The sequence below is a fragment of the Malus sylvestris genome, chromosome 4 (genome assembly GCF_916048215.2).
Source record: "Malus sylvestris chromosome 4, drMalSylv7.2, whole genome shotgun sequence".
NCBI classification, from domain to species: domain Eukaryota; kingdom Viridiplantae; phylum Streptophyta; class Magnoliopsida; order Rosales; family Rosaceae; genus Malus; species Malus sylvestris.
In genome coordinates this window covers 5,255,518-5,276,651 of record NC_062263.1, presented here as the reverse complement: position 1 = coordinate 5,276,651, position 21,134 = coordinate 5,255,518, and the positions used below count along the sequence as shown (strand labels likewise).

Sequence of the window (21,134 nt, the reverse complement as noted above, 5' to 3'; positions counted from 1 at the left end):
CCAAAAAGATTAAAAAGAAGAGAAAACACCCGAAACTGATAATCTGTCAATTATTTGTCTCATAATTCAGAACAAAAACTAAAAACGAAAATCAACCATTGAACTCATACTGATCTGGTAACTTAAAACATTGATTCCATAAATTGTTCCAAATCATGTGGCCAGTCCGTGGCATTAAAGGCCTCGTCACAGAAGTGCTCCAGATCCTTACTGAAGACTAGAATCTTTTCCAGATATGTTATGAACAACGAATCCTTGAGAAAGGCTCCGAAACTGAATTTGTGCTCCAAATCCTTTTTGGCAGCGGCAACTCCACAGCCGGTCTGAATCAAGGTGAGGTAAAGAGCTAAGATTCCACCGAGCGTTGAGATGCCCACAACCCAGCTACTTAAATAGTGGTGCACCAATGCTGCTCTTACTTTGGCAAGTTTAGAATCATAGTAGAAGTTGGCATCGCCAATCACCCTGTATAAGTATGTCTGGGATGCATCCGGACCAACTTCCTTGCAGAGGTTGTTGACAAGTTTCGCCACGCTTCTGTTGCTGCCTAGAGAATGTTGGAGGACTCCATGATAGTGGAGAAGCCCTACATCCTTGGATGAATTGATCAGACCGTCGAGAAAAAACAGATAGCTTGTAACATCTTGATGGCAATTCCGGTGACATTTTTCAAATGCCAGCAGGTTACGAAACAAAGTACCTCTATGATCATTGATGTGTATTTGAGGGATAGTCAGAACCTTTCCCCTCAGCGTGCTTCTGAAACTTATATCTAACGGCTGACGATTCATATCAGTCTTGAGCTTGACACCAGCCTCCTTTAGCTCCTGTATGGACCGGATTAGCTGGGTTTGCTTACCTCGTGGCTCTTGCCATGGAAGGGTAGAGAAGCCCTTTTCATGGTCTGGACGGATACTATGGTGGAAAAGATGAAGAAAGTGCTTGTGCTTGCCTTCATCTGCTTGTAACTGTTTTGGCGTAAAATGTTCCAAGGGTTTGTTGGGATCTAGATGTCCTTGCAGTAGCGGGTTAATGAAGCGAAGGGCAAGGGCTTCCAGTTCCAAAGATGCTGGTTGCTCGTGCTCAGAAGAAAAACAAGAGCTTCTCGCTGTCAGCTGAAACAATTCACGTAAAACAAACAGAGGGAGCTGATTTTCAAGCTTGATTAAATCCTGACGGAGAGTTGGCAGCATCCACCTTTTAATGGTGGAGGGTGTATGTACGAAATCTTGTTGCATCGAGTCTCTGAGCAACTCTACGATGAAGCAACCATCAATGAGCATCATCTTGACAAATTCCTCGCTGCATAGCTTGGATTCTTCGGAGTAGCAGCTCCGAGCCGCCTCCTCTAGTTTCTGCATTGCCTCGGTCGCCTGATCCAGTTCTTCTGGCTTTGGTTTAAAGACGCGGTGAAAGTATACTCGCTTCAGTTTTTCCATTTCCTGTAAGCTTGGCAGTCCATGATGGTAAGGGCCAATGGAGACAATACTTGGTTGGTAAGCCTTGCTTTTTACTTGGCGAAATGTATTAGGAACTTTGTAAATGCAGACAGAGCTACTCTCTCCAGGAATCTCACTCTGCAATTCTTGTTTTAGCAAAGCTTTCGTGTTTGACGAGCCGCTGAAACTTCTCGCTTTGATTACGTGAAGCGCAGCAGCTCTTGTTCCCCTTCCGGCCGCAAAACCATGAAATTTCGTCATGGTTATCTTGTGCAAGAGAAACCAGCTGCTGCTGAAGTTGCCCTTCCCCATTGCCATTGGTGTATCTCACTTCTTGTTGTATTGTAACTGTACATAGAGTGAAGTCAATGCTTCAAGTCTTTGTTAATTTCTTAGTCGTCTACTGATTTGCTTCCTAGCTATTACTTCATCCGATCAGTCTATTAAGTCAATGTTTCATCAGTATTATTATCTGTCATTTTGTTTTTCTATGTTTAATCGACAACTACATCTGAGAGCAACTTATATGGAACGAGTTCATTGCCACGTGAAATCCCAATCTTATAATACATTGTCATGTGGAGAAAAATTTACACTTGAGAATGTGTTATTAGATACGGGATATCACGTGACTGTAAATCCGTTCTATGTAAGTTATTCTCCAAAAATCTGACTGGGTAATGACTATCACAATCACAAATTAATAAGTCTTGCAGGTTAAGTCCACCCCACTATAAAAATTAGTATAGCACCAGCTTGTGCTGCTTGTTTCCATTGGAATAAATTTAAAATAAGGAAATTGTTACAGAAAGACAAAAAGAGAGTTGTTGGAGATCGAGGTAAGAGAGTTGTTGGAGATTGAAGTAAAACAGGAATCATGTATCACTCTATTTATTTTCTTCACACGAATTCAAATTTCAAATTTGGATACTAATTCATAGGAATCGCGAGGAAAATTCAAAATAGGAGTCGGATAGAGTTTTTGATGAAACGACGAGATTTGATGAGTGACTTTTTTTTTTTTTTTAGTACAATGATATATTTTACACTAAAGAAGACAATAGTTTTTGATGAAATGACGAGATTCGATGTGTAACTTAAAGTGACAATCCTTGTTCCAATTTGGGCCTCAAAACGGGCCTTGAAGATGAAACCCCGTACATCTCAGCCCCAAGGCCTGGGCTTTCCCACCTGTTGAGTCCAGTCTCCTCAGTCCGTACTCAAGCGAAGCGAGTAGCAGCCATTCCCCCTCCTCCTCCTCCTCCTCCTTCAGTTCATCTTCTTCCTGAGCAAGAAAAAGAGTTCTTGAAAATCTACTTTTTCAAGGGCCAAAAGCTTTGATCTTGCTTGTCGTTTCAGAGTAATTTTATTCGGTCATGGAGTATGAGTCAAATTACGAAATTGCTTCTACCGCCGACTTCATTCACACTAACAACTTCACCAGAGTTGCTCTACAGGTATTATATATATATATATATATATATATATATATATTTTCAATCTTCATTGAATTGATCAATTGAATTTGAATTTGGACTGAATTGAATGTCAGTTGCCGGATGAGCTTCTGAAGGACTCTGTGAGAGTGGTGAGTGCTCTGAGGGCCAAGCTCCGTTCACTTAGAAAACCCGGCGCCGACCTAAACGACGACGTCCCGGAGGTGTCCTTGTTCGTGATGGCGGACACGGCCTACGGTAGTTGCTGTGTGGACGAGGTGGGAGCGTCGCACGTCGATGCTGATTGTGTTGTTCATTACGGCCACACCTGCCTCAGCCCGTGAGTATTCACTACTACTAGTTTTACTTGATTGGATGAAGGCAGGCTCATATCATTCATTCATCTCTCTTACTTGATTGAGTTTTGGCAGGACAACGACGCTTCCAGCTTTCTTTGTTTTCGGGAAGGCTCCCATCAGTGTGCTTGATTGTGTCAACAATCTATCACATTATGCTCTCGAAAATCGGAGGCGTGTTTTGGTATATCATAATTATTCGCTTTCAATTCAGTATCGGCTGATCGCTAATAATCATTTCTGTCGCATTAAGTACTAGAAATCGTACAATGATTGGCGTAATTGATTCAGTTATTAACTAGTGGAATGTAGATTCTTGCCAATGTACATAAGTTGCGGAAAGTTGCGCACTGCATTTTGTTTTGGTGAGGTTACCGAATCTAACTTGGTATACATTAAATTGTAGGTCCTTTTTGGGCTGGACTATGCACATTCGATTCAGCATATAAAAGAAGAATTTGTACAAGCATGTGGGGTTGGGTCCAAACCAGAAGTTCAATATGCTAATGTTATGTGTTCAGTTATGAATCCATCAAAAGATCGTAAACTCTCAAATGAGCTCCCAGGACCAGCTGGCAGCCTCACTGATGATACCAGTTTTGGGACAACGTCTAGTGTTACTTATAGCATTGGAGGCCTGGTCTGGAAATTACCTGAGGGACGCAAGATGGAGGATTATTTACTTTTCTGGATTGGTTCAAATAACTCCGCCTTTGCAAATATTGTTTTAACATATAATGGATGTGAAATAGGTACATAAATTACTTCTTTTTCATTTAATTCAGCGTGTTTGAGTATGCATACGTGTGTCGGTGTGTGTGTGTGTGTGTGTGTTCCCCTTTCTTCTTTTTTGACTGAGGCAATCAAACTGTTTTCCTACTTATGTGCCCATAGTTCAGACATAAATTCTCAAAGAAAAAAGATTGTTGCCTAAAGTAACTAAATTTTCCTCAAGTCCTGTTTGTCAAAGTACGATGGAGTCCTTTTAATTGGTAATGAATTCTGGCCATGCAATTGCACTTATGATTCTCCGGCGGTAGGAACTTACAGAATATAATTTTTGTATCATAATTTTCTCTGTATTGGTAGCAACTTGATTCATTACTGGAAACCAGGTTTGAAAGTTAATCTTCTTAAAGTACCCAGTATTAAAAAATTGTTATGCGCTTGTATTGATTCTTCAATCTTTCGTAATTAATCTTGCTAGTGATTTTGGTGGTTATTGTTTTAGTCAGATATGATGCCTCGGAATGCAGTATGGTGACTGACTTATCTCAACAAAGAAGGATTCTTAAGCGCAGGTATTGTCTCCAAAATAATCATTCAATTTCCTGTGTCCGCTAATCTCCGCTCTTAAAGGCATAATAATTCCCTTGTGACATGATACATTGTTTTGTCCCTTCCACCATGTATTCTATTGTCATGCTTGTATTTAGTTTATTGAGTGATCAATCTTTTATCCAGATATTACCTAATGGAGAAAGCAAAGGATGCTAACATTGTGGGGATCTTAGTAGGAACCCTTGGTGTAGGTGAGTTCTTGTCCAAGATTCTTTAGTCTTCTTAAATTTTTTACTTGTTCCATCTGTAGAAGCTAGAAACTGTGAAGTAATTACGATATTGTGTTCTTCTCTAGTTTTTGAATATTGACTCCAAATGCTACGTTAAGAATGATATATTCTGAAAATATTGAATTGGAAAGTGAACAGTCCATTTGATTTAACATTGTACCAGCAATGTTTCTGGGTTTGCTGGAAAGTTTTTTCTTTCCCTTTTCCATTTCAACCCGCAATCTGGTGATGAAAGGATTCGTTTTATTTTTTCCATTTTAGCACTAAGATGGCACAGTTAAAAACTATTGTATTTCGATCTCTGTATATTTTAGTATGTACCATACATGGACTTTGTATAACCGCATCTTACATTTCATTATCCTCGGATCATTTTCAAAAACATAAAGAAATAACTTCAATTGTATTGGGATCACTCTCTTGATTGTGCATCTCGTTAATTTATCTTTTCTTGCACTATGATGCAGCTGGTTACCTGAATATGATTCATCAGATGAAAGAGCTGATTACAGGAGCAGGAAAAAAAGTGTATACCCTAGTTATGGGGAGACCAAACCCTGCAAAACTTGCAAACTTTCCAGAGGTAAACTTTGATACATGCAAGTATATGTTCATAGGGAATTTAAAATATTTGAAAGTTTCAAAATGTTAATGATAGATTATTACTGTGGCAGTGTGATGTTTTCATTTATGTCTCTTGCGCTCAAACTGCCCTTCTGGATAGCAAAGAATATTTAGCTCCAGTAATTACTCCTTTTGAAGCCATGATAGCCTTCAACAGGTACTGCATTGAGTACGGTTATGCTTATAGATTATTGAATTGGTTTATCTTTTCTATTTTCATACACCGTGTGCTCAATCATTTTCCTTCTGATAGACCAGTTCCACTTTTATCTACTATCTTTTGAACTGCTTGCTACTTACTAATTATCGCTCATATGAGATTGTCTGTTATGCAATTCTCAGTAGATGTGCATTTAAATTACTAAAACCTTGAGAATATTAATTGATTAGCTCTATAGCTGTGATACTCAATGTTCAATTTCTCTCACCACAGAGGATGTGAGTGGACTGGAGCATATGTAATGGAATTCCGCGATTTGATTAGTTCTTCTCCAGTGGATATAAGGATCCAGTCTGAGGAAGCACGATTTTCCTTCATACAAGGTGGTTATGTAGAAGATTTCCATCTGCAAGGTAGCTCTCTTTTATTATTGTTCTAATTTATGCAATTGGTACGACATAAGAGTTTTAAAAAAAAACAACGAAAATATTAGAGCATGTTTGATACTCTACTTGAATCCAACTTTTTAAACTCAAAAACAATTTTCAAGTTTTAGGCCTTAAAAACTTGTTTGGTAGGATTATTTTCAAAAACTGAACTCAAGACTAACTCAAAAATATAGTCTATTATCTAAAAACACAAAAAGTGAGTTTTTAGAGTTTTTAAACTTAAACTCACTCATTTCTTTCTCTCCCTCCTCCCCTCTCACTCCAAATCTATCTCTTTTTTCTTCTTTCTCTCTCCCCCTTCTCTTTTTTCTTTTACCTTTTTCATCTCTTCTCCAATCCGCTCTCTTCATTCTCTCAGTTCTTTCTCTCACTCCTCTTCCTCTCTATCTCCTCCGATGTTCTTACTTCTTTCTCTTTTCTCCAATCATCTCTTATTTTCTTTCCTCTCTCCTCTTTCTCTCTCTTTCTCTCTCGTCCCCCTTTTTATGGATCTTTTTGTCCAGTTTAAGTTGTAAGATTTAAAATTTTTAAATCGCATACTAAACAAGTTTTTGAGTCTTAAAGAAAATTGTTTTCAAGAAAAATTCTTAAAAAATGTTTTGAGAAATTATAAAATTTTTCAAATAAGATACCAAACAAGCCCTTAGATTTCGACTACTCTGAGAAATGAAGAAGAATACTGCCAGCATCTTGACACCTTCTCCCTTCTTTTCCCCCTTTTAAAGAACATTTGTGGAGTTTGTATTAGCTCTTTATCAAACAGTACCTAAAAGTGGAATAAAGATGAATGAATTTACTTGTCTTCCCCCATAGATTGGTTTTAAGAAAGATAAAGTTTATTGATCATGCTTTAAATCTATGTGTGCTGAACATCCTTCCTCATTAAAAGTGAAGGAAATACGAAGTTTAATGGCTTGTTAATTACAATGATGGTTAAATTGATCTTGATCATGATCTTTTTAAGATAATTTTCAGGAAATTTAATTTTATTGATGAACTGATGAGGTATGTATGACTGTTGTCTGTAGTTCGCTTTATTTTGGTCTCATTGAGTTACTGTGGGACTAACTTTTTCATTCTACAAAAAGTCCTTTTACGGTTGACATCTTGTACTGGAATGTTCTGAAATTGTTGCACAAACAGTTAATGGCACTGAGGAAGACAAGGAAGGAGCTCTTGCTTTAGCAAATGCGACAGAGAAGGCTCTGCAATTGCGCGACAACCCTAGTTCTGTAGTGAAAGGAAGAGCTAAATCGGGTGCAGAGTTTTTAGCTACTCGATCATATCAGGGTCTAGATATACATTACGAGACTTCCTTTCCCGAACCATATTTTATTGGGAGGAGTGGGAGGGCAGCAGGGTATAAAGATGAGAAGAACGGGGAAGAGAAATTGTGATCAATATTACGAACATGGAAAGAGATTAAAAGTGGATACGAAGAAGGCGGCAGTCCAGACCGGCAAAGGCAAAGAGCACACTCTCCATGTCCGTCTCCCTTGCAGCTGTGAAGCCTAGACAAAGCTATTCCTTTTGCCACATGTATTTTTGGAATTTTGTATTGTTTTCAGTTTGTGGTTGTATGTAATTTTTTCAAATTAGTTTTTATATTGTGTCGAAGAATTTATTTAATGAAACATCGAGATGCAATGAGCAACTAACTCCTCTTTTGTTTTTGATTTTCGGTTTTGGTTGTTTCTCATAAAAAGGCTTTTGTAACTCCATTGAAGCTCAAACTTGATTCCACTTTCCCTCTGAATCTTGATACTGGATTTTCGTCCTGAATTGTCTAGATTATGTTATTGCTTATGTGGCAAATGTGTGGGACCCTTCACACCATCGACACGATCTGTTAAGATAATGGTATGACACGAAAACAATACGAACACGTCAAATACAACCTATTTGCAAGTCTACCCATTAGACATGGCAATTTATTGCACAATCCATTAATCTAACATGAAACAACACGAAAATAACAGGTTATGTATCAACCCGTTAACGGATCGCGTTGTTATCAGATCATCCGTTAAGTTTAATGTGTCTGACAATAAACAAACCGTTATAATAACGAATACAATAAACTCGATCTGTTTGCCAAATCTAGGTGCAAGTTTCATAAGCTTGGACTTTAGAGAAATGGGCACTCCCCTCCTGTCAGTCATTGAAAACGCCTCCACAATCGAGGGAGCCGCCTGTGTTTGACGTAACCTGCAAGCCACTCTACTTTACTAGAAGAGGTTGCAATCATTTGCGTTAATTTAGCCTACTTTTTAATTTTTCTTTGATTATTTGAGATACTAAGTTCATATGCTTATTCTATTTTAGGGTCCATTTCATTGAGTGATCATTTCCAAATTTAATTAATTAAGGTTAAATTGTATGCTTTTGGGCGTCTTAAAGTTTATGTTGTCACAACCCGAGTTCAAACTCGTACGACTGCATTTTTTTGAAGTCACCAACTCTATTCTGGCGTGTTGATTCAGCCGCTAATAGGATGATTAGATTAAATACTTAATTAAATAGCCAAGTTAATGAATAATGGTTTAAGGAGAATCAGTGAAAGATTATTGACCATTGAAAGTCCTGTGGAAGTAGACACATAATTTGGGAATCGTTTTTTTTATGTCCAACTTGCAAAGTCAATGTCCATTCAAACTAGACCTGACATTCGTGTCGTTTTCGTGTTATATCCGATATCTTAACGGGTCATGTCGTGTAACACCAGTTAAAATAAATAGGTAAAATGACCCGACCCGAAATCGACCCAATAATATTAACAGGTAATATGACCCGACCCGTTGCCTGTTAAGGAAAATATATTTTAAACCAATAAATAATCAAATGAAAAACATAATACTAAATAAGTATATACATACCATATTGTCACATCAAAAACATAAAAACGCAATTTTCTTTTAAGTATATATTTACATACCAAAATAAGAGCATAATAATAAATAAAAAAATTACAACATTATAAAATATCAAATGTTCAAAAGATTTGCAAAATTAAGGACATTGGAACATTAGAACATTGGAACCTTGCACATTTTCTTTAATAGTTTCTTAATTAATGTAGAAGTGTAAAAAATATAGAAAAAAAATATATAAACGCTTGTAATGACAAACTTTACAACTTTTGTGAAGAACTTAACTTCGAAATTCGACACTATAATCATATAAATCTAGATCAAAATTTAACCGTTGATTGTTGTTTATATTTACGCTTCATTTTTCTCATCAAATTTTGTTTTTTTGGATTTTCTTTTTTGAAAACATGATCTATTAGAGGATGCAGGAAGATGAACAGTTTGGATCATTCATATTATGTTTAGAGTTTTACGGTTAGTGAAAATATTGCTTGATGTTTATAAAGTTTCTACAAACTATATGGCATTGACTCATATTTCAGTTAACCGTAAATATCGAAACGTAATATCAAAGATCTGAACCGTTCATCTTCTTACATCCGCCAGATGATTATGTTTTCAAAAAAGAAAATTTAAAAAATGAAATTCAGTAAGAAGAATAAAGCGTAAATGACAATTGACGGTTAAAAAAAATTTAAGGTTTATGGATTATAGTGTTGGATTTCGAAGCTGACCCCTTCATGAAAGTTGTAAAGCTTGTCACTATGCGTGATTGTATATATTTTTTACATTTTTTTTCACTTCTACAATAATTATTAGTAATTTTATTAATTTTGCCCTCAAATAAAAAACATTATTCATGAGGGTTTGGAGGATTTTAAAAATCTAAACGATAATATAAGTGTAATCATTATCTATTCGTGGAGGAATAATGATGAATCACGAGTGTTTATATATTCTTTCACATTTTTCATACTTGTATGTATGTCTTCTTAGTTCTTGCCTGTACAAATACTATACTAGTTTATTTTAATTTTGGACAACAACATGTTAAGTAAAATTTATCCTAGTAATGATAATAAGGAACTCTCATAATAAAAATAAATAATGACAAAAACTTTTTTTTTTTGTAACTTATATAGAATAATAATACAAAACTATATATTTAATATAAAATATATGGTATATATTAATATGGCTATTGTATTTTATAATAAATCTTTTAGTAATTAAACTTTAAAATGATCAAAATAATTTTTTTCTTTAACGGGTCGAAACGGGTTACCCACGTGTTACAGGCGTGTATACCCGTTAAGAACCTGTTATTAACGGGTCACCCGATAATGACCTAATTAGTTATTGTGTTGACCCGAAACCTGTTATTTTCGTGTCGTTTTCGTGTTGTGTCGAAACTGCCCGGTCTAATTCAAACCACACCACGCCTTCTCTTTTCCAAGATACGAACATTTCAAACTCTATTTTTCTCTATAAAAATCCAACAAATTAATCTCAACCTTCATTACCTTCGCATTCGAAATTGTCTTCCCTTCAGAAAAATGGAAACGAAATCCCTGATTGCACTAGTAGTAGTATTTGTAGCCGTAGCCGCAGCCGCAGCCCAACAAAGAATGTAACAGCACAAAACTGTGGTTGTGCCTCCGGCCTCTGTTGTAGCCAATATGGTTACTGCGGCAGCAGCGATGAGTACTGCGGCCAGGGTTGTCAACAGGGCCTCTGCACCGGTGGCACTACTACACATTCCACCCCAAGTGGCACAGGTGGCTCCGTGGCTGACATCGTCACACCGGACTTCTTTAACGGAATCATTAACCAGGCTTCTTCAGACTGCGCCGGGAAGAAATTTTACTCTCGCAATGGTTTTCTTGATGCTGTCAAGTCGTATTCCGGCTTTGGTAGGCTCGGTTCTGCTGATGACTCCAAACATGAAATTGCAGCATTCTTTGCTCATGTCACCCATGAGACTGGCCGTAAGTTCCTTTTATTTCTGCCCTCGTATATACAATAATGTACACTACACATCTATATGGATCGCATGCGCTTGCCTTGCATATATTGGACACTGCATTCAAAAAAGTTTCAATCTAATTTATTTCGAGTTCAGGTTCACCTCGTCTTGTATCGCAAGTTAATTTATTTGGTGTTCTTATTTATTAATCTTTCATATCAGATTTTTGCTACATAGAAGAGATAAATCGTGGCACCTAGCGAAGCCAGAAATTCTCGAGGGGAGGGGCGGAATTTAAAAAGTTCAGGGTCCCCAAAAAATGTGAACATTCATTTAAGGTCTAAGTCTAGGATTTGCAAGAAGATTATTTGCACTACCCGTAATATTCATAAGAGAATTTGCACTAACCAAAATATTCAAAAGAGGATTTGGACTACTCAAAATAGTCGAAGTAGGGTTTGAACAACAATATTATTTGAATGATGATTTAGCACCGTTTCTTGTTGTATTGTCCTATTACTTAACTGTATAATTAGCAAAGTTTTAAAGGAAAACTAATAAAAAAGACTTCAAGACTTTGAATTTTAACAAAAAACCAGGTACTAAGTTTATTTAATGGTTAGGACAAAGTCCAACATCAAACCAGCCCAATAAGACTAGCCCAAGAAATGAGTTTCCAGTTTTACCCCTAACGGCAACTCTTTTCCCGTTTAATCCTCTCTCCCTTTCTCGATCTCTCCAGACTCCACCTAATCTCTGTTTGTCGATCTCCAGGTCTCAACCTCTCCGCCTAATCTCGATTTCTCTTTTGCACATAAACAATTCCTCCGCTTTTGTAATCGAATTGATCTATGTTCCTCTCTTTCGATCTCTCCACCTTATCTCTGTTTTCATTTTCAATTCCATTTGAATTCACCATTTTTCGAATCACCATATTTGGAGTCTTTGAGGATGAAGGAATTTAAGGCTATTGGGTTTTGGGCATCCGCAGCATGAGCATTCACAGCATTGGTGGTACTGCTAGGTACAGACACTTCTCCATGACATTTCTTAACAAATTTCTCCAATATTACAGTTTCCCTCAATTTCTTCGTACAATTTTAAGTTCTAGTCAATCTTTTTCGACCTTTAACATTCCCTAATACAATTGTTAATAAGTAAGTTCCATGTCTGCAAATAAAATAAAATAAAACACATTTTTTACTTGTTATCTTTATATTTTGAAATTTCTCCAGCAATCTGGCATGATCTACCAAATATATTAGTTATTAGACATGTATATATGCAGGTGCTGTTCGTCGCAGGAATCTCCTGGCGGACGAGCACACAGCTCCCCTGGGAGAATGGCGTCGGTTGAGGGTATATGTCGTACTTCTGCTTTCTTCTCGGGCTCGCTCGGGCAAGCCTTTGTCGGGCAGATCTTGGTCGGGCAAGACACACTTCGGGCAAGGCTCGTCGGGCAGTTCTGAAAGAGAAGGACAGAGTTAATTTGAAAGGGTGCCTTTGTGGGGCCTTAGGTGTAGGCCTTAAGGCTCACAATCAAGATTAACTTTGTCGTGCTCAGGCGTGCCACTGCCATCTTCAGTATGGCAGATGTTGAATGGGTGTTAAGCTTTGATTGAATATGTGTACGCCCGAGAAACCAAGTTAGATATAACAGGTGCCTTTGTGGGGCCTTAGGTATAGGCCTTGAGGCTTCCTGTCAAACTAAACCAGCGCTTGGATGTATCATATTTGGTCTTTTATGGTTGCCAGAGTTTTATCACTATTATACCTTTGATTATCTGAATCCAAGAGGTAGGACGAACCCAAATGAGTGCCTTTGTAGGGCCTTAGGTATAGGCCTTGAGGCTTCCCATCAGAGTTAATCCTTATACTCGGACCAACTAGACCGCAACATGAAATGAAGCTAAATAGATGCCTTCGTGGGGCCTTAGGTGTAGGCCTTGAGGCTTTCTATCAGAATTCACTCCATGCTTAAGCCTTTTCTACGAATCAAGATATAATAGCAACAAAACGGAGAAATAGATTGATTACTTGCGCCCCAAGTAACTTCGGACTTCTCGCTTATCAAGGATTGTCGTGGATGGGTTGAGTCCACATAGAGTTCTTTTTTATGCCTTGAGGCCAAGGACTTTTAAACTGATCTTTAAATTACATGCCCGCTGGGCTTAAGACTTAGATCTGATTTGAACTCTGACGCGATTCAGATCGGATTCAAGTGCTGAAGACTCATTTTCATTATGACTTTGCTAGAAATAACTTGTATATAACTGGGAATATATAACATGTTATTGTGCTTTTAAAAGAAAGAAAAGACAAAGACAGAGCAAAGATAGTCGGGTAAGTTTGAACCTTATCGGCCAAGGCTGAACTTCTTACAAAATCTATCTTTGTGGCTATGTCAGAGGTCTGAAAGCTTTTAGAGGGGTTGACGGGGGAGAAGAGGATACAAAATGAATCGATACCACCATGAACAAGGTAGCAGAGCTATTACAGGGGTTTGGGAAGGTTTATCCCGAATGGGATGAAGGCTTGTGCTGACTACAGCTTCGTTGAAGGCAAATCTGGCTTGAGCAGAGTTTTGGCTTTTGTTTGTTTGTTTGAGTGTCCCTAATTCTGTCTTCTCTTCCTCCTTTTATAGACGACTTCAGCTTGGGTTCCTGTAGCAATAGCGGTGCTCGAATGCGGTTTGGTGATGACTCACTAGCTTTTTTACATGAATGCCACCAATAAAGTACTTTATTGGGCTGTGTAATGACTGAATAGCCTACCCCCTGTGGTCTTTGAGCAGGTAAGCAGGTGGCCTTTGTAACTTGTGCCCAGCCGAAAGCCTCTTTCCTGCCTCCTAAGTTTTCCTCTGGGCCTTGGGTTTGGGCCGACTTTCTCTCTAGCCCAAAGTTCAGATTTTATCCCAAACAGTGCCCCCTTCAATTGATGTTAAGGTTGGGATCTCAGGCGCCAATATTAATTGAAAGAGACCCCTGTTTTAAACCCTTAGAACTCTTAGAACCATTGTGAGTGAACTTCTCCGTTCTCTGTGTTTCGTAAAAAGAAAACCTTCTCTGATACAACAAAACTTCCCCAATTCTTTCATCATTTCTTTCTCGTTGTCCGATGAGGTTGCATCTTTACCGTTCTCCTTGTTTTTCTTCCCCACGGCCTTCATTAAATGGCCTCAGGATCCGGCCAAACCCTACCATCCTACGAGTCTGGTGAAGGAATTGCCACTCTACGCCGTCTGCTCAACGGGCTGCATCGTCCGCGGGCAGGTCTGCATTCTGAACTCTTCTTTGAGATACATGGGGTTCAATCTTTGGGTCCTGCCTGGATTTCTCGGGTTCCCTCAGTAGTAGAAAGTAATATGCCTAGGGGAAACTGGTTTACCCCAAATCCTTATTTGGCCGACTCGGGCATTTCTTCTTCTAAGTGGTCTTTTCATCGTCGAGGCTTTCCCTTGGTGAATGATCTTGCCTGGGCCCAGTGGATTGACGAATTGGAACCTTCCTTCAAGCAGAAATGGATGAGTAACGGCATCTACGAACTGATTATGCTTTCGAAGATTTTAATTACCCCTAAGCCCGAATTGCTTGCTTCTGCCCTCCTCTTTTGGAATACGGGCACAAACACCTTCGATTTCCGTATGGGTCCCATGTCTCCCACCATTCTTGATATGGCCCAAGTCTTCGGGTTGAGGCCATCGGGCAGGGTGATAGATGTTACTCAAGATTGGATTCCATCCTCTACCACCGGGGGCTCAAGTTCTTCCACCTACTTCCTTCCTCTCAGCTATAACTCAGTTACTTTCAAAAGTTATGGGACCTCCTTTAAAGGATTCATCCCTTTTGTCAAGAAGAACTTCGGGGCAGGCTCTCCTCAAGCCGACAAAGATCAAGAGCATATGTACTTTCTTCTTTACTGGCTTAACAAGCACGTCTTCCCCAACAAATCCAAGGGGGTACGGGTAGAATGGATCCCCTTGGTAGAGGTTCTTCACAATTTTGATGACGTTGCCACAGGTCCATTCCTTCTCTCCCATCTCTATCACCTTCTTTTTGACATGACCCGGGATGAGCCCTTTGAGACCAATTTGAACGGCCCCATCTGGATGATACAGATTTGGCTACAATGGTATTTTCCAGAATTTCGGGCTATCAATCTAGAGTTTTCAGAGGGTGTGGCTCCTGCCCGAATCCTGGCTGAAGCTCCTCCTGTAGATCATTCCACCTTTGCATGCTTCTACTTTTTCCGAGTCTGCATGACTCGGTCAGACTTGGAATGGGGTGCATCGGTCTTGAGGAGATATCCTTGGTTTTCTGACCAAGCCTTCCAAGATGCCCCTGGTGAGGATGCTGCTCCCTTTTGCAGGGAAAAGTTTATCAGCTGTATTCAGCCAAGAGACTTGGCCTGGGGGGTCCGGGGAAATCGGTATGATCGAGGCTTGGAGGTGTATCATCCTAACTTCTGCAGCAGGCAGTTAGGATTTAGGCAATCCATACCTGTCCCATTCTTCGACTCCATCCATTGTGGCACTTCATTTCGGTTACAGACTCCTTCTGAAGCAATATTTCGAGCTGCCCGCCGTAGTTTGGACGTGATGAGCCAAGCAGCCCGACATTCCGTTGTTCTTAATTTCGAATGTACCTCGCTGTTTTCCTTTTGGTGGGAGGAAAGGTGGACTAGAAAATACGGAGGAGATTTGAAAGTGAACCACGATCGTATTTTCAGCCAGCTTTCTCTTAAATCATATCCTAGCTCGAGCGAGCTTGCAAATTGGAAAGATATGATCCAAGAGAAAAACCGATTACTCCTAATATGTGACTTTCTTCCCATCCGATTTTGCTTTCCTTGTTGTTTACTTTCCTCACTCTTACCTGTTTCTGCAGCTTCAGTTGATACTGAATCCGAAGCCATCGAATCAGAGAATGATTCTGCTGATGCCGCAGTTCTTCATGGTGCTGCAGCAGAAGCTGAAAGGCGGGAAGCCGGGGAAGGGACAGACGTCTCAGAATCTCTTGGGGATTCAGGAGCCGAAGAAACAATTAAAGAAATAGCCAAAGATACGACCAAAGCATCTAAACGAAAGAGGGTGGCCATAACTAAAACCACAATCTCTGATCCGGCACTTCCTTCAGCAACCACACGACCAATTCTTACCCGAAAGAGTAAGCGGGCAAGAGTCACCGTGCCTCCTAAACTAGCAGCCCCATCTGCTCCTGTTTCTGAAGCGGGTAAAGAGACAGAACAATCTTCCAGTGAGTCTCTCCTCTTCTGGATCAAATGGCTACCTTTCTCCCTTATCTGATTATCCCTTTATCACTCAACAGGACCTCAAGCTTCTAAAAGGTCAACCCTTGCTTCTAAGAAGGAATCACGATGGGCTGCTACGCTTAAAGAGGTATGACTTCTATCTTTATACTTTCTTATTTTCAAACCTTTCTGAATTTTGAATAATTTGGCTTAGGCTACAAGGAAAGAAAGTCTTTCTCCGCAACCTGCCCTAGATGCAACCCCTTCTTCTCAATTTGATCCTTCCACAGGAATCATGTTGTATTTTGTGGATGAGGATGATACTTTGGTGAGTTACTCTTTCTTTTCATTTCAACTTTGCACATTGCTACCCAAGTAACTCCTATCCATGTTCTTTGCAGCCATCTTCGGGATATGAACCCCTTTCCCCGTCAGTGGCCTTGGATAAAGAACCCATAGTTCCTAAATCCCTGTAGCTTTAGACACAACTATTTCGCAAGCGCTTACTCGCCAGACGGTCGATGAACCTCCTTCTTCTCCTCAAGATCAACCTCAGGTGCTGGAATATTTTCTTCTTGTTTCTTCCTCTGGTGACCTTTTGCTGATCATCACTACTTTCTTCGGATACAACCAGGATGTAGGCACAGGTTCAGGCACAACTTTCCCATCTGTCGCTGGTGGTGAAAAATCTTCACCTCGACAAGGAGTTAGTGCATTCTCTGGTGAAACCCCGGGGTTAAGTCAGGTAACTTTCTTCTCTCCAAAGCCTCTTTTGTTTTGACTTGTGTATAGTTCATCTTGTCCTGATCCTGAAGTTTTGTAGCGAGCTTCCCCAAAAGAAACTTCCCCTCCTCCAATGGTCCGTAACCCAAGGTGCTTTCAACCTCCTTCTTCCTCTGGAGATGTTGACACCTCCCTGTCTAGAGATGAACCGATTGAACAAACAGAAATTGCCCCTTCCATAGGCATTATCTCACCAGAAGAAACTGTTATGCCAGACCCTTCTCCTTCCTCCTCTGATCCTGCCAAGTTGCCCAAACTCTTCGAAGCACTCGGGCGACTTGAGACGCGGTTGAAGTCTTCAAAGCAGGCTTCAACAAAATCTATGTCTTCGGAGCAGCAACAAATCTTTCAAACATGGGCAAAGAAAGAATTCACTGCATCATTTAGCCTCAAGGCTTTCTGTGACCTCGAGAGAGTCATTACTGAGTTCTTTAAAAACGATCGCTTATCCAAGCCTCAGTATGATTCTTTCCTTTCTTTCTTTGAAAACTTGAGGGCCCTCAGGGAGCAACATCAGAGAGCAGACCGGCTGGCTAACCGGGCAAAATGCTTCATAGAGAGAGAATCGAGCTCATTTACCCAAGTTAGTCGGCTGATGGAAGAGAGTATGCAGACCAAAGAACGGATTGAAGTTGTTTCTTCTGAAATTCAGAAGTTGGAGAGACAACTGATGATCCTTAAGGCGGAGCAAACAACTCTTCTGGATAACCTTGAGCAACAGATCGAAGGGGTGGAAAAAGCGACTTCAGAGTTAGAGGAAACCAAGTCTGAACTTGTAAACAGCCATACTGTCTTGGCTGAACCAAATAGGATTTTTACCATCATGCGAACATACCATTCTAGAATAATCACCTTATGTGAAGATGTAAAGTTTTTGGAATAGAATTACTTTGTAATCTCTTTTTGTTTTAGAATGGATATGTAACATTCCTCCTGTTCTGCTCCATTTGGATAGGCCTCAGGCAACTCTATGCCCCCTTGCCTACCTGCTTTTCTCCTCCATCTTTATTGTTGGCAATCTTAGCCCCTGCCCCCGGGTCCTTTCAATGGCATTTTACTCTGTTGATAACCCCGACTCCTTGAAAACGAGGTCGATCATGCTAATAGGAGCTTCGGGGAAAGGGTTAGTATCCACCATCATACTAGCCTGAGGTGAATCGAGTAGTAACTTCCCCTTCACTATAAGATCCTGTACCCAGTCCCTAAACTGGACACAATTGACTATAGAGTGGTTGAAGGTATAATGCAACTTACAATACTTCTTCCCCCTGAGTTCCTCGGGTTTGGGCATCTTTTTGGTGCTGTCGGGCAAAATGACTCTTGCCCGCACAAGTTCTTCATAGATTTCTGGCGCCTTGGTTAGATCGAAAGAATAACTTTGATACTTTGGGGGTTTCATGGGTACGAACCCACCATCATTCATCACGACCTTCTGGTCCTTGACTGGTTGGACTAACCCTTTGATCGTCAATGGCTTGAAGGGTGTGGTCATCTCAGCAGCACACACATCTATACTCTTCTCCTCATGATCATCTTTGCATTCGGGTCCGGCTTCCCCTACCTCTACATGGTGAATAGTAGCTTTATTTTTGTAGAACGGAGGAGTTTTGGAAGTATGTTTTACCTGCTGTTCCTCCTGTAACAGCCTCTCATACTTAGTAGCAGCAATCACCAACTCTTGTAGCTCATTAAACTGTGCATCATAGAACCTCTTTCTCAAAGGTAATTTTAAAGCCCTTTGAGCAATGGATATGAGCTGTGCCTGGTTGACAGGGAACTGACATCTCATCCTTGTCCTCCTGAACCTCATCATAAAATCTTCGGTGGACTCATGATCATATTGTTTCACTTCTACCAGATCATTAATGGTGAGCTCTGGCTCTATCCTGTAGAACTGTTCATGGAAAGCCATCTCCATTTGCCCCCAGTTAGCAATGGAATTGGGGGGTAATAGAGAATACCATTGAGATGCCAATCCTGCTAGTGAATTTCCAAACAACCTCAATTTGTAGTTTGGATTGTCCTCATACGCCACACAGTGATTAGAAAATTTGAAAATATGATCTCTGGAGGACACACTGCTATCTTCCCCTGTGAAAGTCGGGAATGCGGGCATCTTGAAATTAAGAGGGAATGGATTTAACTCATCGATATATTCAGGATATGGCTTCTGGTAGGTAACCCTGAATACTGGACGAACTCGAGGCTGGGCGTTTTGAATCATCGTTCTTCTTAACTCAGCCAATTCTTCTCTTAGTTGCTGAGTAGCCAAATTATCATTCTGGCCATGGATAGCTGACTCAATCTTCGGACTCCGGTCATTGCCCGCGTTTGCTTCCCTCCTGGTTTCAGATTTTCTCCAGTTAGATCCTCCACCTTTGTTGACCATCGGGGGTGGCCTATAAGGTAGAGGTTTATCTGACGTAGTAGTGGTTGTTTCTTTCCCGCTAGTTTCTCCAGCCGTGGCTGGCAGTCCAAACTTCATTCTTTCTTGTTCGCTCTGCCTCCTATTATTAAATGATAATAGTGGGAAGCTGGGAAACTCCTTTTCTGAAGCTGACTCCATCACTGCTTGACTTCCTTCAGGTATCACCTTCTTCTTTCCCCTATCATTTTCTTCTTCTAGTAGTGGAAACAAAGGAATGATTGGCTCACTTCTTATAACAACTGGACTCATTCCACTTCCTTGAGCACCATTTGGAGTAGAAAACTCCAAGTCCAGCCTCATTTGTAGATTTCCTGTAAGCATGCAAAGTCTGCTTACTTCTCCCTTAGTCTCCAAGGAAATTCTTTCCATGCTTTTCAACACTTGGATCATTGTAGCTTGCAGTTCTTCATTAATCCCTTTCCCCTGTGATTTCTCAGATGCAGTCGAACTACCTGAGACCACATGTCCGGATGGGGATAAAGGATTTTCTGATTGTTCTGTCATCTGGAAAAGATCCTTCTTGGCTTCTTTTTTGGCAAGTTTATAACTTCTCTTTTTGGACATGTAAGATCTTAGAAGTGTAGCTGTTTCTTATCCCACCGGGCGTGCCAAAACTATGTTCGTCGCAGGAATCTCCTGGCGGACGAGCACACAGCTCCCCTGGGAGAATGGCGTCGGTTGAGGGTATCTGTCGTACTTCTGCTTTCTTCTCGGGCTCGCTCGGGCAAGCCTTTGTCGGGCAGATCTTGGTCGGGCAAGACACACTTCGGGCAAGGCTCGTCGGGCAGTTCTGAAAGAGAAGGACAGAGTTAATTTGAAAGGGTGCCTTTGTGGGGCCTTAGGTGTAGGCCTTAAGGCTCACAATCAAGATTAACTTTGTCGTGCTCAGGCGTGCCACTGCCATCTTCAGTATGGCAGATGTTGAATGGGTGTTAAGCTTTGATTGAATATGTATACGCCCGAGAAACCAAGTTAGATATAACAGGTGCCTTTGTGGGGCCTTAGGTATAGGCCTTGAGGCTTCCTGTCAAACTAAACCAGCGCTTGGATGTATCATATTTGGTCTTTTATGGTTGCCAGAGTTTTATCACTATTATACCTTTGATTATCTGAATCCAAGAGGTAGGACGAACCCAAATGAGTGCCTTTGTAGGGCTTTAGGTATAGGCCTTGAGGCTTCCCATCAGAGTTAATCCTTATACTCGGACCAACTAGACCGCAACATGAAATGAAACTAAATAGATGCCTTCGTGGGGCCTTAGGTGTAGGCCTTGAGGCTTTCTATCAGAATTCACTCCATGCTTAAGCCTTTTCTACGAATCAAGATATAATAGCAACAAAACGGAGAAATAGATTGATTACTTGCGCCCCAAGTAACTTCGGACTTCTCGCTTATCAAGGATTGTCGTGGATGGGTTGAGTCCACATAGAGTTCTTTTTTATGCCTTGAGGCCAAGGACTTTTAAACTGATCTTTAAATTACATGCCCGCCGGGCTTAAGACTTAGATCTGATTTGAACTCTGACGCGATTCAGATCGGATTCAAGTGCTGAAGACTCATTTTCATTATGACTTTGCTAGAAATAACTTGTATATAACTGGGAATATATAACATGTTATTGTGCTTTTAAAAGAAAGAAAAGACAAAGACAGAGCAAAGATAGTCGGGTAAGTTTGAACCTTATCGGCCAAGGCTGAACTTCTTACAAAATCTATCTTTGTGGCTCTGTCAGAGGTCTGAAAGCTTTTAGAGGGGTTGACGGGGGAGAAGAGGATACAAAATGAATCGATACCACCATGAA

At 40.2% G+C, this 21,134-nt stretch overlaps 2 protein-coding genes and 1 pseudogene across 2 annotated transcripts; 2 read left to right on the top strand and 1 right to left on the bottom strand.

Moving 5' to 3' along the window:
• Window positions 1-23: 23 nt before the first annotated feature.
• LOC126620061 (UPF0481 protein At3g47200-like) lies at window positions 24-1,863 on the bottom strand. Its single transcript, XM_050288526.1, has one exon. It carries the CDS (start codon window positions 1,755-1,757, stop codon window positions 123-125), a length of 1,635 nt encoding a protein of 544 aa, XP_050144483.1. The 5' UTR covers window positions 1,758-1,863; the 3' UTR covers window positions 24-122.
• A 735-nt stretch (window positions 1,864-2,598) lies between these two features.
• On the top strand, window positions 2,599-7,711 carry LOC126619564 (uncharacterized). The gene is made up of 10 exons (XM_050287971.1): window positions 2,599-2,896; window positions 2,992-3,215; window positions 3,307-3,415; window positions 3,638-3,983; window positions 4,463-4,532; window positions 4,696-4,763; window positions 5,270-5,385; window positions 5,477-5,583; window positions 5,860-5,999; window positions 7,179-7,711. Exons 1-10 carry the CDS (start codon window positions 2,816-2,818, stop codon window positions 7,430-7,432), a joined length of 1,515 nt encoding a protein of 504 aa, XP_050143928.1. The 5' UTR covers window positions 2,599-2,815; the 3' UTR covers window positions 7,433-7,711.
• An 8,705-nt stretch (window positions 7,712-16,416) lies between these two features.
• Window positions 16,417-16,999, top strand: LOC126619565 (uncharacterized; annotated as a pseudogene).
• The last annotated feature ends 4,135 nt before the right edge of the window (window positions 17,000-21,134 follow it).